This window comes from Egretta garzetta, unplaced genomic scaffold, assembly GCF_000687185.1.
Source record: "Egretta garzetta isolate BGI_Z169 unplaced genomic scaffold, ASM68718v1 scaffold258, whole genome shotgun sequence".
In the NCBI taxonomy this organism is placed as follows: Eukaryota; Metazoa; Chordata; class Aves; order Pelecaniformes; family Ardeidae; genus Egretta; species Egretta garzetta.
Window position 1 is genome coordinate 1551708 of NW_009260413.1, and position 18239 is coordinate 1569946.

At 38.8% G+C, this 18239-nt stretch overlaps 1 protein-coding gene across 18 annotated transcripts in view; it reads right to left on the bottom strand.

The window, feature by feature from the left end:
- Positions 1-500: 500 nt before the first annotated feature.
- OTUD4 (OTU deubiquitinase 4) overlaps positions 501-18239 on the bottom strand; it is a 30407-nt gene continuing 12668 nt past the window's right edge. The window contains exons 8-22 of one of the 18 annotated variants that reach the window (XM_035899221.1): positions 17701-17758; positions 17184-17301; positions 16890-16954; positions 14751-14851; positions 13284-13408; positions 12998-13178; positions 11628-11799; positions 10153-10257; positions 10052-10067; positions 7977-8032; positions 7342-7425; positions 6554-6692; positions 5358-5627; positions 4584-4624; positions 501-2391 (exon numbers count right to left, since the gene is read on the bottom strand). In XM_035899221.1, the coding sequence (XP_035755114.1) occupies positions 1147-2391; positions 4584-4624; positions 5358-5627; positions 6554-6692; positions 7342-7425; positions 7977-8032; positions 10052-10067; positions 10153-10257; positions 11628-11799; positions 12998-13178; positions 13284-13408; positions 14751-14851; positions 16890-16954; positions 17184-17301; positions 17701-17758 (2776 nt within the window). In that variant the 3' untranslated portion in view covers positions 501-1146. Of the gene's footprint in view, positions 2392-4583; positions 4625-5357; positions 5628-6553; positions 6693-7266; positions 7426-7976; positions 8053-10051; positions 10110-10152; positions 10258-11627; positions 11800-12997; positions 13179-13283; positions 13409-14750; positions 14852-16889; positions 16955-17183; positions 17302-17700; positions 17759-18239 lie in introns of those variants that run through there. The other 17 variants (XM_035899209.1, XM_035899210.1, XM_035899208.1 and 14 more) reach the window with 17 other exon arrangements.

Consider the following 18239-nt stretch of genomic DNA (forward strand, 5'->3'; position numbering starts at 1 on the left):
GCATCAACAGTGCAACAACAAAAGAATACTGAACAGTAGCTCAAACATACAAACTTAAAAAAACGTAACGTGTACCTTATGCATCTCTCCTCACAAAATATCTAGGATTTGTCAGTGCATTAGTGTTAAAGTGGCATTAAAAAAACTTCTGCTATTATAACAGATGCAGAATTATTTTGGAAATGCATAGCATCTATATTTTTATTGTCTTTGTAATTATTCAGTTGGCATAGGCACCATTCTAGCCACACCAGCGTTAAGAATTCCCGGTGGAAACAGCCATTCTGATCAACTCATACACAGCTATTCTTGACTGCTTGTCTTGATTTTGATTTCAACAAATAAATGCTTTTTAAAATTCAAAAATATACCCTATGAATATGAAAAGAACTATATACAACATACCTAAGACACAGGGTTAGCTGGCTGCCATACATGTCACACACTGAAGAGAAACATTCAAGTTTGACAGATTTTTTTTTTTTTTTTTTTTCAACAAATAAATGCTTTTTAAAATTCAAAAATATACCCTATGAATATGAAAAGAACTATATACAACATACCTAAGACACAGGGTTAGCTGGCTGCCATACATGTCACACACTGAAGAGAAACATTCAAGTTTGACAGATTTTTTTTTTTTTTTTTTTCTTCTTCTTTTTGAGATGAAAGGCCTTTGGGTTGGAAGCATATCAAAGACAACAGTGCAGTAGGCTGAGAATTCCTTTAGCTCAGTTCAGAACTAAGGCATTGTATGATAAAATATACATTTATATTTGGTGCAATGTTACCATCAGTTTTAGAATCCAGACCACATCAAATGCTATAATCTGTCACTCCAGTAAACGTACGTATCCATCCTCTATCACAAACTCAAACCTTGGGGGTGGGGGGGTGGAAATTACCAAACACTAAACCTATATTGGTTTTTTTTTTTCTAATTTGACATTGAGGAAAAAACGCTAAGCCAAACAAACTCTATAATCCCAAAAAAAACCGTATGGTAGGAGTTCACATCCTCCCTAGTCTTTACTCGCTGACAGTTAAACGTATCCTTGAACTTTTTACTAAAAAGAAAGATTAAGATTTTAAACTGCTACTTCAAATTACTTTTTGCATTTTAGAATTTTCAATTATCCGTTCATTCTACGCTTGATGCCCCCTCTGATTCTCTCCCAGTGTTGCCCTTCTCCTGTCATTCCTATACGGCCTCCCTCTAAAGTTTCGCTGGTACTGGTAGCCCTCGTCTCTGCTTCGGCCGGGTGCTCCTTTCCAGGCCTCCTCGTTTCTTTGGAACTGGTACCCTCCCCTACTGGAATAGCCCCACTCCAGCCTAGGCCTTCTGCCTCCTCCGTAAGTCTGGTTATAAAATTGCTTGGATCTACCACTTCTCAGCATGTCGGAGACCTCACTCTCATCTTCGGAGCTCTCTTCCCTCGTTCTCTGCGCCCTGCTTTCCACCTGCGGGTTACCAGCGCCCTTGCAATCTCTACCTTTATCAGTCTTCTCCTTACGACTGGGAACACTGTTTTTCAGTTCATTTTTCGGCAGTTCTGCCAACAGCGGCGGAGCGGTGGGCACTGCTGTCTGCCTCTCAGTCCCCTGTGTTTGCGGAGATCGGTTTTGCTGCCCAGCTGGTTTTTGCCTGGCAGGAGAAGCCGAAGGACAAGTTTGCTCCAGCTGGGGTGCCCTGGCTGAAGTTTCTGTCGGGGCACTGCATTCACCGCTTGCACCAGCCACAGGGAACGGGACGGCGTTCGAGCCGCCGCTGCTGCTCATCTTGGGAAGCTGTTCTGCAGAGTTCATTACGGGAACCGGAGGGCTGCACTCCTTAGCCGCATACACGTTCGCAGAGGTGCTGGCTGTTGCCTCTTTGTCCTCGGGCGACAGCACAACGTTAGGTCTTGCTACTGAACTTTCAATGAAACCCTGAACTGGGTACCCATACCAGAAGTGAGGAAAGAAAGGAGGTGCTATTGGAACAGCTCCTAGAAAGTGATTGTGTCCAAAGGGCGGCTGTGGGAACATATTTTTCCCTCTCAGGGACTCCTCATAGTTTGCGTGAAGAGCTTGCACTGGATTCTCCGACTCTACGCAGACCTGTCCTTGACTTTCTGACACCTGAGCTGTAGGTATGATCAGAGGCAGCGATGGAGATCTGCTGTCAGCCTGTGGAATCTGACCATTGGATCTGGCCTCACTTGGAACAGGGAAGTGCCTGTTTGCTCGTGCAGTTTCGTTTTCATTCTGAGTCGGCGGAGCCTCCTGGAACCAGGGGTTGTGTGGATACACAGGAAGGGACACATTTGGGTACATTCTACAAGCAGCTAAATAGGCCTGGTGCAGGGGGTACAAGTAAGAATGGGGTGCCCACATGGGACAACAGTATGCCTGCAAGACAGGAGGGGGGGAAAAAAGACAAAAAAGAAAAAGTATTTGGTCTTTTGAATGGTCAGACAAACATAGCAGCACACAGGTCATTCACCATTTTGAAACAGTACATCACAGGAAGTAAAGGTGAGTTTTATTTAGTGACTGCCCTCAATTCTAAATATCTAGGACTCCAGGATGATGTTCTCATTTTTTGTTTGCCTCCCAAATGCAGCTGCAATGGGAAACAGTTATGACCAGTAAGAAAATTTGGTAACAATTTCTAAATAGCATCATCTGTTTAAATTAACTATAAAGTCAAGCTTTCGCTATGCATTTGAAAAACACAGATTTCAAATTCATTTTTCAGAATCACTATTATTAATCAGCAATTTGCCCTAGTAGCTCCCTTTTCAACAGTCTAAGGGATAACAATCAAAACAACAAGAAGTCATACCACACACGTATTTTCACTTAAAAGACTACACCAAGACCCAAAGTTAGATCATGTTCCCAAGAGCAATGTGTAGAAATTGAAATCCATATACATGCACACACGCGCAACCCACAGACCAGCTTTCTTAGAAGCCCTTTCATAAAGGAGGGGATAGGTTTCGTCAGAATATACCACGCTCTCCAGCTACTGGGGGAGTCGCACGGCGGACACACGCCATTTTCAGCAGCAACCTTTTCTGTGCTGTTAGTGAACGCAAGCTACGCTCACAATACTGAACTCGCCCACCGCAGGTGGCAACCCCCTTCCCCGTCCTCTCCTTCTTCATTAACTAACTAGTGGCTTACGGTTACACCGCTCGGAGGTAAAGTTTATAAACGTAGGCTTTGTGTTTGTGCTATAGTAGGTACCAACTGCCCCAAGAGCAACAACTCTAGGATGTTTCTGTAATACAACGTGCAAAATACACCGATTTCAGGCCATACAGAACACCATGCAAGGCTGCCGGAGGCACAAGGCTGTCTAAGAAAACACGGAAGTAGGTAGAGGGCAGAGCCCAAAAACCTGGCAGGGTCTTGTCTGTGCCATCTATAGAAACAGTCCCCAGAGCAAACCACCCTGAGAAGCCCACCCAGAGCTCCTCCTGACAGGTGTGGGTAACAGCATGGCAGGATCTGGGACCAAGGCAGTAGACAGGGTAATGCAGGAAGCAGTTCCCAGGTCTACCAGACCATTTGGTCACCAGCTGAGGAGCACAACTAGAAGATGGTACTTTGACCAGTAGATGGTGCTGAAGCACCAAAATGACAGTCTATATACTAACTGACACAGGAGTACCAGTGAGGAGCGTCCCAAATATACGTAGGCTTATGAAACAAACGCTGTTTAAATATATTGCAGTGACACTTGCTAATGACTTATGGATCTTCTATTAAGCAAAGAAACTTGTATTAGGCACACAGTTATCAAATCTAAATTTACTTTGCAAGTTGTGCTGAACGTTCCCTCTTTCCATGCACAGACACCAAAGAAAATCATTACTTAGGGCCAAAGGCACGTGGAATAAGCTTGAGAGCTCTCAGCACCTTTTCCAAAGTAGTTTGTCTGACAAAAGGAACATTTTTATGTGCTGAAGGGAGAAACTAAGCAAACAACTAGTCCTTGCCAAGAAGTGGAAAGTGTTGCCTTTTTAGATGAGCCTCTTCCCCAGTCACACACACAATTTGCACCACACATACACATCAACAGCTATTACAATTACTTAGAAGGTTAAACGTAGAATACTGTTGTCCTTAACCCGAGCAGAAAGGACAGACGTGCAGGTTACTTAAGGGAGTGTCCAGAGGGAGCGACACAGTTGGTATTTGTACTGCAGTGGCTTTGCCAGTACATGGACACGGTCAAATTCTGAGGGCCTTTTCTCTTTTACTATACACCACTTCCGAAAGAATTCATCTTAACTCACAATGGTTTACCTGTGCATTTGTAAAGCACAATCTGTTGACTGTATAGCCACAAGTCGGAAACCAATCGTTCTCACGATCACTGTTGAGATTAAATTTGAAATACTTTCTTATTTTGTCTTCTGTTAACTGGGATCCCAACAGTGGTCCACATTGCAGTTCAAGTCAACAGAAATAAATTTTAAGATGAACTTGAAGCGTACAGCTGCAGCAACCAAACTTTTACACTCCAAGTACTACCAAATACAAGCAAATTTTATGGTATAACAAACACATAAGTAAGTTTGAAGAGTTACCTTCACACCAAGATTGAAGAAAAATCTAAGGATATTCTTATCTGGGGAAAAAAACACAGAAAAATATCTATGAAGACCTAAAACGTTACACTTCATCTGATCCAAAAATCAGTCCCTGCGTAAAGTGCTATTTCAGAAGAGAAACACTGGTATCAAGTTGCTGCTTGCATGTCTTTGATTGATTCGGTTTTTGTTTTGGTTTGGTTTTTTGCCACAGTAAGATGTCTACAACACAGCTGCAGTTAAAATTTCAGTTTTAACAGTTTGTGGAAGTAACCTTCTAGTTTTTAAAGAAACAGTTCAGTAAACAAACACCACCGTGCAGTCAAACATGATATGTGCTTTATGGGCATATTCCATATTTGTAGTATGCCAAAACCTTCATCTTACCAGACCAGTAAGGAAATGCTCAAACAACTTCCAAGCTTTTGATTACAAGAGAAAACCTGTTACTGTAAAAGGAAGCTTTCCAAAGAAAATCCTTTACATTCACAAAAACTCAAGTTATGATGGGTCACGCTAGGAACCACAAAATGATCGTATCAGATTTCCAGGTGTAACCACTTAAAATAATCGCAATGTTAGCAACACAAACTAGAGTTACAACTCTATTCAATATTCCCTCCCACACCTTAAATCATAGAATGATGACAATTAGATCTTTTGACACAGACTCACAACAGAACCAAAGACATGGTCTTTATCTACGTTTTAAGAAAAGAAAACCTATTAGGAAAAATGCTATAAAATCCAGACTTTTTCCTAGCTTCTCACCTTTAGGTAAGTCTTCCCCAGTATTGCACAGGGAGTAAGAGGGTGCAACAGCTCTTTCTCCCTTTTCACTAAAAGGGAATCCAGGGTATAGCGGATCCTGATACGGATTCAGAGTCTGAGGCAAAGGCATTAAAGGCTGGTTAACCGCTTGTAGTGACACGGAGACTCCAGCAACTGGAGCAGATGTTACCTGAGCCTGTGATACAATAGAGTCAGGTCCCGTTGCTGGGGCTGGCATCAATGAAGAAGCAGGTATTTGGGCTGGGATACCTAAGGGAAAAAAAAAAAAAAAGACATTCATACGTAGAGCTCAACTATATACAATCACAAAAGAAAATGACAGCAGGAAAGAAGTTTGAAAAACAGAAGAAAAAAAAAAAAAAAAGAAAAAAGGTATTCAGGAAGACATAACAGGGAACTCTTGAGTCAGGAAGTAACAAACAAAAGATTTGGCTAAATGCAGAAAACAGTTTTCAGAAAAAGTGAAATAGTTAAGCTTTCCAGAAATTGCTAAACCCTTCCTATATTTATTTTTAAAATTACAAATACCAGAAGGAAATAGGAAGGGGGGGGGAAAAAAAGGAGGAAACTGAACGCTGGTTTGAAAGCTAGTTCTTGTGCAGAAACACAACAGTGGGAGAGAAAATACAGCACCTGATCTAATGAGCAATACTGAATCTAAGCTAATTCCATGTATCAGAAGATAAAGACAGCACAAAGAAACCATCGTGCTGGCTTTGCAGCTCAGGTCCAAATGGCTCTTGTTAACTCCAGATGTATCATGCCCAAGCTGAGTCCTCAGTGAATCGAGGGGCTTACTACACATGGGAGGGAGAGCACAAACACATATCAAGCTTCAACATGCTGACAACATGTTCTGTCTTAAGCAGATCCTCAGAATAAGCCCCCTCAAAACTCAATGCTATCCCACTTGGGAGAAAAAACAGAGAATTGAGTACACATCCCTCTTCTGCCTTCAGGTAGGGAGTAAAGCAAACTATGCATTCAGGCAATCAATGATCTACTGGAACTCTCACCAGCTTTCAGCAGCAAGAAACTATATTCCTATAAACGACTGCCTTTGGAATGCAACATTATATGAAACGGTGTCTCCTGGAGGCATCATCAGTTTAGCAAGACATTAAAGTGTTTTTCAGGATTATTAGTTTCTGATTTATATTAATATTTCTTCAAACCTGCTGGTCCATAGGTTGTTGGCTCACTTGGCCAAGCTGGCACAATGGCTGGTACAGAAGGCACTGCTGGAGGTAAATGCACCTCAGGAAAGACTGGTGAGGGTGTTGGAGTTACACTTGGTAAGCATTCTGCCAGGTTCTATAAAAACAAAGAGATCACATGAAATTATTCTAAGTCACCATTGTTGGTGACCCCTAATGCGTCTGACTTCTACCAAAACAGGGCTTGACGACTCATATAATTCCAGACTTCCACCATAGCAAAATATTAACTAGTAATGTATCAGGCTGTATACATAAGAGAGATTTGAGATACATTACTTCACTGTGTGAAGAGCTCTGCACTGAGCTCTATCCAGAACGTGCCTGTACCACAGACAGCCAGCAGTGTTATAACCACCTCCACAAGCATTAAATTTAAGTATCTCCCATCCAAAAGAAAAGCCACCCTCACAAACGATTACCAATAACCTTGGAGAAACCTGAAAAAGCGAAGGTAAAGAATTTAAAGAGAAAAGCATGGTTATCTTAGCAGAAAGGTATGAAATAACCCCTCTCAGAACAGGAAGTATATACTTTTACTTTTCTAACAAGGGTTGCCCTTTTACATTCTTTATGTTGGACATAACAGATTCCTAACTGTAATTACAAAATTTTAGCATTATGACTGTAGAAATGACTACATAATTAAAAGCCAGTATTATAATACATACGTGGCTGTGATGAAGCTCCCCCTTGTCTGAAGTCTCCTGACTGGAAAACTTTGAAATCAAACAAACATTTCTTACTTGCTCAGCAAGAATTGGAGAATCTGTTTTTACTTGTTCCAAAGGAGATGAAGCTTTTGGATAACTCTCATCTTGACTATTCTTCTAAAGCAAAGTTAGAAACAACAGACACAGCTAGTCTAATAGTAAGATTTACTTTTCAAAGAGGCATACAAAGATATTAAACCACACTATATACAAAGAGGGCTAAGTACCCAATCACTATTATACTAGTGTAACATTGTGCTCATTGAGCAGACAGCAAAGGTTAAAAGCCAACAAGAGGCCACAAATCTTCACTGAACTTCAGAGATTATGGTCTGTTAGCACAGTAGCTATTAGTAAACATCAAACCTTCTGTGGTCCCATTATACTGAAAGTACAGGCTGTACTAAGCAATTACAAATCCAAATTCGTACGTGCTCTCGAGAACCCAGATTTGAGAAAACTCAGATTGCAGAGAAAGACTATAAGTATGGGTTACAGGGGCTGAGGAAAGCTGACAGCAATACAAGCCTCCAACCTTAGAAGTATTTCACTAAAAACTGTAAAGCAGCAGCAGCAATCACAACTCTAAAGGCAGCTATTGCTCTGCTAATCATGTATCAGAGAAGCAATAACATTTAAAAAAAATTTGGTCTTTTCTTTAGGATTACCTCAGATGAATTTGGCTCAAGCTTCTGACTTAAGTGGATCTGCCTGGAATTTGACTCTGCAACACCAAGACATAACCTAGTAAATGAACCATTACACCATTTATGGCTATCACAACTTAAGCCAGTTAAAAGTTTGTCTTTCCAAAGTTAAACCTTCAAAACAAAACCTACCTCAGCATATATTACTTCAGAAAACTTAAACTTCAATTTTTATCAAAGATCAAAGCATCCTAAAATAAACAGTTGTTAGGGAAGTAATAGAGCAGCTATTTCAACCTGGGTTTTCAAAGCTCTACAGTTCTTTACTGATGTTTGTTAACCATTTCAGTGATGCTTGAGGGAAGCAGGAAAGAAATGTAGCTGTCTGTTTAAACACATATCATTCATCCTACATCCCTCCTAGTGAAAAAGAAGTAAGTTTGTGCTTTGCTTAAAGTGAAAATGTTTTGATCTGCATTTCCATATTCCAGTGTTAAAGAGAACAGAAGCTTAAAGTCTTGTCTACTTTTGACCAAGTAAAAGATAGATCCATTTAGAAGGTTTCAATGGTTCAAAAGATCTAGGAAGTTTTCAGACTGATGCAGAAAGTTTAATTTCTCCAGCACCAGCAAATACTTGGGGGAGGGAAGACTGTTTTGAAAAACAGTGATAGCATAATCATATAATAAGATCTGTACAAGTTCTTCAAATCTGGTCACCACTGCTTGCCAATCAAATTCATGCGCATAAGTTTAATAGTAGGTGCTAAATCAATACGTACTTTTTAAAAGCTTAATATATGCACCATCACAACTACACAACAATATAAATTAAAACAATACTAATTATGAGAACTACTGCCAAGTCCCCAAGCACCAGTAGGAATTTCTACATACTCAGAAGGAAATACAGTTTATTCCCATAGGATTTTTAACCTAGTTTCAAAAGAGGCAATGCAACCCGGAGTGTCACAAAAACCAGAGAAAGCTGTACACGCCACACACTTCAGCAAAATCTATCATAACACTGTGGTAAAGAGCTTTCTCTACGTGAACATTTTGGCATTGCTGATGAAACAAGTTTTCAAATGTTTCAGATGTTTGGAGAATGAAAAATAGGTAACATCAGTCCTTGCGAGACTATTCAAGAAGGCATTACATGTTGTAAGAGGGACTAAGGAGCACAAGTACCATAAATACACAACAGCAATGTCTCTGCTGTTGCCAGAGATAAGGGAACAAAAAAATTTCCAAAAAATGGAGGGAAGGAACAGCTTCTAAGAGGCGGCTAGAGGGTTTGCATTATTTAGTCAAGAAAAAAGAAAAAAAAAAGGTGGAAGAAGCCAAGATCAAATTCATCGTTTAGTTATGGCAAAGCTGACAGGAAAAAAAAAAAAATTAAAAAAAAAAAAAAAAAAAAAAAAAATCAGTTGCATTTAGCAAAGATTTACTAACTACTTCCTGACAACTACAGCTTTCATCTATTCCTGCCACGTTCCACTCCCTCCCAGAAGAGGAAAAGCTCAGAGTCAATGATGAGAAGCTAAAGAGTATTATAAAAGATTGGGGAGAGGGAGAAAACCCAAACAAATTTTGACCATGAGACAGCTCTTTCTACTGTAAACAGGGGGGGGAGAGGAGTTCAACTCTTCTGTACACCACCTTCTCCCCTCTTTCTGTACCACTGAATGCCAATTCTTAACCACACCACATTGAATACTTTTACTTGCTTTTTTCTTAACTGACTCCAGTAAGCACTCTTAATAGTTTCTGCCATAGTCACTAGAATTTTACCAGGATCTAATTTAGGGTAGCTCTGATAGTCTTTTCATCTCACTCATTCCTCTTCCCATTTACTATAAAAATTCCAGCAAGGAGCCTGCTCTCTCCTGCCACGATCACAAAGCAAGAAAACATGTACTTTCTTCCCAAACCACAACTTTGCTACCTTGAACCAAGCTTAGTTTGGCACTATTATTTATGACAATTTTCCCATTGTTGACTAAACAGATTCCCCATCTTGAATAAATTCTGAGGCCAGTAATAAAAACAAGCAAAACAAAAAAAGTCTTGATCTAAACCAATTTTTTTTTTTACCTTTATCCTTTCTGCTCTTCCGCCTCTGCTGTCCACTTGCTGTTTTTTCTCTCATTATTTGAGAACTTTTTCTGGTTTAAATTATCCACAGTCTGTGTAGCAGCCGCCTCTGCTGTCCACTTGCTGTTTTTTCTCTCATTATTTGAGAACTTTTTCTGGTTTAAATTATCCACAGTCTGTGTAGCAGCCTGACAGACCGACTGATTCTATAGAAGTTTACAAAAGCAGAAATATGAATTTATGAAAGAAGTCCAATGACACCTTGCCATCATCTGATATGATACTATTATGCCTTCATGACACCTAATACTTATCTCTGCAATAGGCAGAAAGGAAGGGGCTGGGGGAAAGCAGTCTTGCTTAATACCATTCAGATTTACCTGCTCTTTCATTCATTGCTAAATTTTGCAAAGTGTCCTTTAAAAGCATTCATGTCATTAGTCTACGTGACAACTGAAACCTGCTTCACTCAGACAATATCCCTTCAAAATCATGTCCTCCTTCTACAGGTAAGCAAATACAGCATACTGTTCATCACAGCTCAGAGAGAGCACGCAACATCTGTCTGTTACGCTTCAGTCAGTCTGCTCTTTCCAGCACAAGAGCTGTACATTTCCTCTCAATTAGACCAATGTAAGTAACTACTGCTCAAGAACTGAAAGATACAGCACAGGAAGTCACCTCCACAAAGCAAAAGATCTAAGGCCCATCTTTCACCTACCCATTCTTCCCAGCCTGGTGGTTCTTTCTGTTTGCCCTAGGATTTAAATCCAAAAAACCCCACACACCTCTAGAATAAACCTATGTAGACAGCAGCTCTTTACCCACAGGATCTGCTCGCTCGCTGGATGTACCAAGACTCCAATCCACTGTCTTTAAAAATTGCATCAATAGAATAACCTCTCAAAAACTAAAGGCTACATTCTTCCCTCAGACATAGACAAATCCACTGAGGCCAGCCTAGCTCCACAACAGTGAAAGAGCAAGTCTGACAAAGAATGTGCATTACTCATGAGACTAGGCAAGTTCTCATACCAGTAAGTTCTCAGGCTAAAAAGAAAAGCCACTTATAAATAAAACAGGTTTTATGCGAACCAAATCAGAAACAATCACCTAGTCAACTCCAATACTAATTCAGTGCCATTTTACTGAGCTATTTCTCAGCTAAATTAAACTGTACTTCAGACCAACTTCTGTCCTCACCTTGAAGTTTGATCCCACCATACAAGAAAAAGACAACATCTGAGTAACTGTAAGGGAGTGCAAAGCCTTCCAAAGACAGGAGAAACAAAAAGAAGCCCACAGCTTCAGAAGCTCACATGTCTACCATATTTACATGCCTAAAGAACTGTGTGTGGTAGACACTAATTATTCCCAGGGGAAACTACTACGTATGTATCTTATCTTGAATATATAAAGCGTTGTAGATTCACATATTTCTATGTAAAAAGTGAGTGTGAAGAAAATATTCTTAACTTTTGAATTGTAATGCAAGGACAGCAAAACAACTGCTAATTAGAAGTTCATGGACAAGTATGAAAAATGCATTATTAATTACAATGAAAAAAAAGCATACGTTGGAAAGAGCAGGAAAAGCTTGTTCATCCCTCTGCTGGATCTCATAAAGTGAACGAGATTCTTCTATAGCCTGTTTTTCCCTGCGTTCTTCCGGCGACAGGCCAAAGTAGTTACAATCTCTGCTGCCATGGTTCAGATCCTCGGTTCTCTCCCGGTCTGGTTTTCTTTCTCTAAAGGGAAAAAATGAAAACGGGATCACTTTGACAGATAAATTCACCAGTATCAAACACAATACAAACTCCAGGTTTAGAAGGAAGAAAGAAGATAGTTATATAGCGCTGCTTATGCGATTCCACATGTACCAGATCCTCTTCTGCCCACTGCAAGTTACCCATATGCATAAAATTTAAGAAAAGAATGGATTTTGTCCATGACTTATTCAGTTTGATACAATTTTGAAAGCCTTTATAACAAATGGTAGTTATTAGATCATAGTTAAAAAACAAATGCCTACATCAAGTGATCTAATCCATTTCTGTGCCAACTGAAAACTGACCACCCCCCATCTGCTATCTAGGAACATGCAAGAGAAAGCTGGGGAAGAAGACTTCTGTAAACACGACAACAAAAGGGAAAATGCATTATAATTTTCAATGTCTGAAGCATCACTACACAAAATTAGCATCACTGTTTCAGCTTTCTGAATTATGTAACTAAACGTTTTAGAATACTTACGTATTTAGGTTAAGCATGGAACAAAAATGCCCTTAAAATGTTGCATGTGGCACACTCCAAAGACAACCCAGCCCAATTTTTTCCACAAGGAGTTACGATATAGAAGAGTGACAGAAAAGACCACAAAGAGTTTGGGTTTGCAGCCAAGTACAGAACAGTCTTTTAGAGACAACAGAAGAGTGGCAATGAAGAAAACAGAAACTCTGCTGCAGCAGCAGAATGAATCAAAAAAATCACTACCAACAAATGGAGGCAAAATGCTGTTCTCATACTCCTTCAAGTGATCAAGTCGTAACATGAAGCAGCCCTCTACGACAGGTTCTGTAGAAGCTGAGGGAAGACCTTAGCCACACCCAAGAAGCGCTACATAGGACATTACTTCAGTCCTAACCAGAAAAAACCCAACATCCACTTTCCAAGAACCACCCCAGTTTTGTGTACAGTGCTTCCAGGGGAGATGCTGCCAAGCAAGAAAAAAGTGGGAGCTCATGATGGCAGTTTTGAAAAAGTTTTACAAATAAAAAAATAAAAGAATTCTTTTTCCTGTGCTTGTGTGTATTGGACTTGGAACATTTCTCATTTATTCAATGGCAACATATTTCAACAGAGCATGTTGGAAACAGCTGAAGCAGGCACCTGGGCTCCAAGCTCAGCTAGAGTTCAAGATAAGGAAGACAGTATTTGGAGTTTTACCTTACAGTCTGAGAAGGATTCCTGCCTGGAGCTTTTTGCTCAGTTGAGGTCTGATGAGGTTGGGGTCCAGAACATAAGAACTGATGCTGCCTGGTTCCCGCAGTATGCTGAAGTCGAGGAGGTAGTGCTGACTGGGGTTTTATTGACTTGCTCTGATTCTTTGGCCCTCTGCAATCTGCATCTGTGATAAAGATGTGATGGGTTTTTTTAATCATTTTTTTAAACTCTTTGGGACAAAACATCTGACAATAAAGATTCTGCCACAGAAAGAGAGGTAAAATCCTACCAGGCTGAGCATTCTGCCCCCATGTTGGGAAAAACTTTTTTATCTTCTTCCCTGGCACAGTGTTCCAGCCCTCCATAGGAGAGGCCTGTGGAAGAGGTTTAAGGCTCTTCAGTGAGACAGCATGCCTAAAAAACAAGGAATTATGGAGCAAAAAGTATCTTAAAGACCTTGCATAAATTAATATCACATGTTTACTAAGACAGATAAATCCTTCCTTTCTTTATCACATTGCGTACATTGCATTCAAAGTCCTTTGTTCTTTATGATTACACTCAAGCAATCTGTAGAACAAACCTTTCTTTTTTTTTGTTTTTTAATAGAAATCTCTCTGATAAGTCGATGCGAACTTATCCAGTAAAGAATGATCAGCTATTTGTGGAGCAAGTATTGTAATGTCTTCAGGGCAGACAGAAAAGGAGAATGATCAGAAAAAGCAATATACTCAGATAAACTTATCACAAATGCTACAATAGATATCAAGATTGAAAAACCATGATATTGGTGGTTCATAGTGCAGAACAATTACTGTGTTTTTAAATTGAGGATGCTGTAGGATGTCCAAGTAACTATTTACATTAATTGAAAGTAAGACAATCAAATCAGGTTAAATCTCAATTTAAAAAGGGAACAAACTGCGAGACAATCCCCAGATCTCACATTTTTATTTTTTTTTTAGATTACATGAAATCAATGGGCATCTTTCTCCTTCCCTCATTTACCTTGACTGAAAGTGTTTCCTCCTCCCAAACTACACTCAACTGTGGGGAGGTTTTTTGCCCCAGAAGAATTAAGAGAACTTACAGCAGAGCTCAAGAAGATGTCTCAAACCGCCCCCATAAAACAAACACCATCCCACCCACAAACAACCAAAACCACCACTGCTACCACCCCAGAAAAAAACAACAAAAACAGCCAACCAACAACATGCACAAAAAAAAACCCCACAACCCCCAACAACTTTAAACACCTAGTTTGTTCCAAGGTAGGGCAAGGATGACGCTGATCTAAACAGCAACTCAGCACTCTCTGAATGAAATCAGGCAGAGCTACTGAACCAACAAGCAAAGGTAGGTGCTTTGATGGACCTTTTAATATGAAAAGCTTGTCACAAATCTAGCATCTAATTATTAAGCACAACAAGCAACACTTAATTAGGATGGTGTCAATCAGTTTAGGATTGAATCTTGTGCAAAAAAATTTTCTATAATTAATGTAGTTACTGTTTTACTCTGCAAGTAACATCCAGACTACTTCTCACTACAGAAAAAAGTCCGAAGTGACAATCAATGCAGAACCCCTTTTTCCTTTTTTTATTTAGTATGTTGTTTTCTTAACAGTTTTGTGGTAGTACTGCTTCAAGTAAAAAAGCAGATACACTTCAGGGGCTGAAATTAACTCTGAACTCAAGTAATGCTGCCATTAGCAAGGTTCAGTTTGGCACTCTTCCAAAAGAGATTAAGCACTTACTTTGCTCCAAGCTCTTCTACAAATACAACAACTGGCCCATTCTCTGAGCAAACTTCTTGAATATGGGCATTATAAAACTTCCCATTATGGTCTAAGCGCACCTATAAGGAACAAGAACAAAAAAAAAGGTGCTCTAGCTTCAAAGACAACAAGAGGACTTAACCCTTTAAAATACCAGCTATGTTAAAAATAGAAGTATCAAAAGCAAATCTTCAATCCATATTGCTCCTTCAAAAAGAAATAAAAATACTATTAAAAAAGAAAACCAGAAGGCTTGCCAGGTAACACTACTTAATGAAACATGGCTTCCAAAACTACGTGAGAAAGTAACCAGTGTATCAAGGCTCTTCAGCTTTACTGAAAACACTTTTTCTTAGAATAAAACTTTTTATAATAATAAAGCTTTTCCTTGTTAAAATCCATGTAAAGAAAAGAAAAATTCATTACTAACTTCAGTGAAATTTAGTTTAAGAACATAATGAACACCAATTATTTCTGGAGTTATTCTTCACAAAGTTGGGATTTTCTTAAATAACAAAAAAAAAAGTTGTTCAGACATGATCATAGTGTTACTTATCTGACTGTTCTTAAAATTCTTCTGTCAAATATAAAATAAATTTCATAATGTTCTGCTATACCATTCGGCTTTCCAGTTGTATTAATTTGGTCAACTCCACTTTTCACCATTTACTTCATCTTCCCTTCCCATGTTTTTATCCCATATATTTACTGTCTTGCCAGGTACATATAAAATTTGACAGAGAGAGTATGTTAATTACAAGAGTTTTTTCTACTAATAATATCTGTACCCTTTAGTAAATACTACAAGACAGCCTTAGGGTCAGTCTTAAACACAAAGTTTAAGCCTGTACTATTAAGCAATAAATAATCAACTCCCCTTGAGGTTTTCTTGTTTGTTTTGTGTGGGTTTGGGGGATTTGTGGTTTTGTTTGGGTTTTTTTTTTTTGTTTGTTTGGGGTTTTTGTAAAGTTTAGAGATGTGTTTTTCCTGCAATTTATTCACTATGCTTAACTCCATCACACAAATAAAAAAAATACAAACTGGAAGAGCCTCCGTGTTGCATGATAAACCTAACTGAATATTTTCACGTTAGCAATTTTAATAGATGGTCAAATGTCCTAGAAACAAACATATTTAGCAAAGTATCACCAGTTTAGTTAACACACCTAAGGAGAATAATCTAAAAACCCAGTACTATAAAATTTGATGGCAAATCTTATTTCTTCTTAAGCAGACACACATACTACAAATTTTAATAGAATTTGAAGAGCAGTTGCGTAACACACTTTGAATACTTCAAGAGGAAGAATCACCCAAAACTTCAGGATCTTCAGGATCAGCAGTAACTAAAGCGAACTCTACTGCATTACTTGAAAGTAATGTGTTTAGAACAATGCCGATTTACAAACAGTAATCATTATCTCCAGAGTTGAACACAAATACATGGAACTACGAAGTTGGTTTTGGTCTCTCCAAAGAAAAGCCCGTATGGCAGAGAACACTACAAATCCATTGTTCATCATGCAACTGTGTGCACGCAAACACTTTATCATGCAGCAGTACGATAAAGCAAGTGCAGCCACCAGCAAAAGATGCAGTGAAGAGAACAATTAGTTTTATAAAACAGACCTACCCCCCCAACTTTTGCACATCATGGGAATAAATAGCGAGCTTACAGAGGCCACCAAGAGAAGAACAGAGCTTAGCCTGAACCAAGTAAACTGCCCTCAATGCACCTACTTCTCACACAGGGGCAAGCACTCTACAACACTGAGCAAGGACTCACCATGGAGGCAAGTATGCACTAACTTACTTGCATACTTAATGTTAAGTTCCACAGTCATCTTATTTAATATATTCTTGAAGCTAACCTTGTGACTTTTTAATGCAGTGAAGTTGCACTGATCAGATGTTCTATTACAAGCCTTTTCTACATGTGTGCTGTAAGTCCTGAACACCACCAACAAATTAAGTGAGCATATGCACAGTTGGAAGACACAAGCAAAGAATATTTATAAAGTAGCAATTATATATATCAAAATAGTTAACAAAGAGGAAAAATTGGCATCTTGAGCAAAATCTTAATATGTCTAAAAACTAGAATTCAATACTACTTACTTTACATTTATCTCCAACTGAGTATTGCATGCCAGCAGCAATAGAAAAATCTTGTTTTTGCTGATCTGTAAATACATTAGCGGTAATATACCATTAGCTTAAATATATCAAAAGTTACTTTCTTGATACAGTAAAAGGCAAACCAGAAGTTCAGGCCCTAAATCTGCACACTGACCCATGGAGGAAGACCACTGCCTAAACCCAAACTGCCGTTTGCACCACTGTACTTCAAGAGGGCTTCACTTTATACATCAGCTTGCAAAAGGCGGAACTTCTAAGTATTTGGTTACTTACCCCATTTGGATTGGAGCCAAACATCATATTCAACATTCCTGTAAACTGATGGATTGAGTGATTTAAGAACTTTTCTAGGTAAGACCAATAAGGTAGGATTCCCATTGCTCTTGACATGCTGTATGAAACAAAACAAAGTGCTAAATGGTCAACTACATAAAGATGTACAGTTTTCCATTTTGCAATCACAGTGCTCAAGTTTTAAACTGAAATATAAAGAAGCTGAAAATACATAAAGCATAAAGAGATTTGGAAAAAAAAAAAAAATATCATTCAGTGGTGTTCTTTTAACCATGCCAGAGCAAAATTAAGAACCAAGCAGTATTAAAAATGACACTATCCACCTTTTGGCACATCAAAAGCAAACATTACTTTTCAAAGAAATAAGTAGTTTTAATTTAAGATATTACATGTTAGGAAAACTAGAAACTCCAGATTCTGTCATGAACATTAAACACTGAAAAACACAACAGCGTACAAGTTAATAGGAAGAAAATGAATTTTAACATACAAATACCTTGTTGCCAGAAAGAGACTTCAATCCATTCATATCACTAACTGTTGTAGCTTTACTTCTGCAAAAGGACAGAAGCAAGCTGTAGTAATACAGTATTAATCAGGCCTGGAAATCAGGTAAGAAACATCCTGGAATTGGATAAAGATACTGAAACTACCACTCTCTATGAATTTCTCCACAATAAGCATACCACAGAACATCTTCATCTCTTAAAATGAAAAAGCTAAGTTTAAAGCAAGAACTCCATTTCTGTATCATATAAAGCTAAAAGATTTTTGTTTCTCATACAAGTTTTGGAAGTCTAACGTGTGAGTACTGACTTAGCCATCACTTATGGAAAAAAAAAAGGGGGGGGGGGGGGAAGGCAAGCAAAACAAAAATTTCCTCTAAAATTTTTGCAAGGAAAACATAGCAAAAGCAGACATAAACAAAAAACAACTCAAAACCAATAACCATTCCATTAGTTCATTGGCATCAGGCACTCTATTTTACTCTTATTTTCTACACCTGACATCACTGCAAAATTATTTCCTACAGAG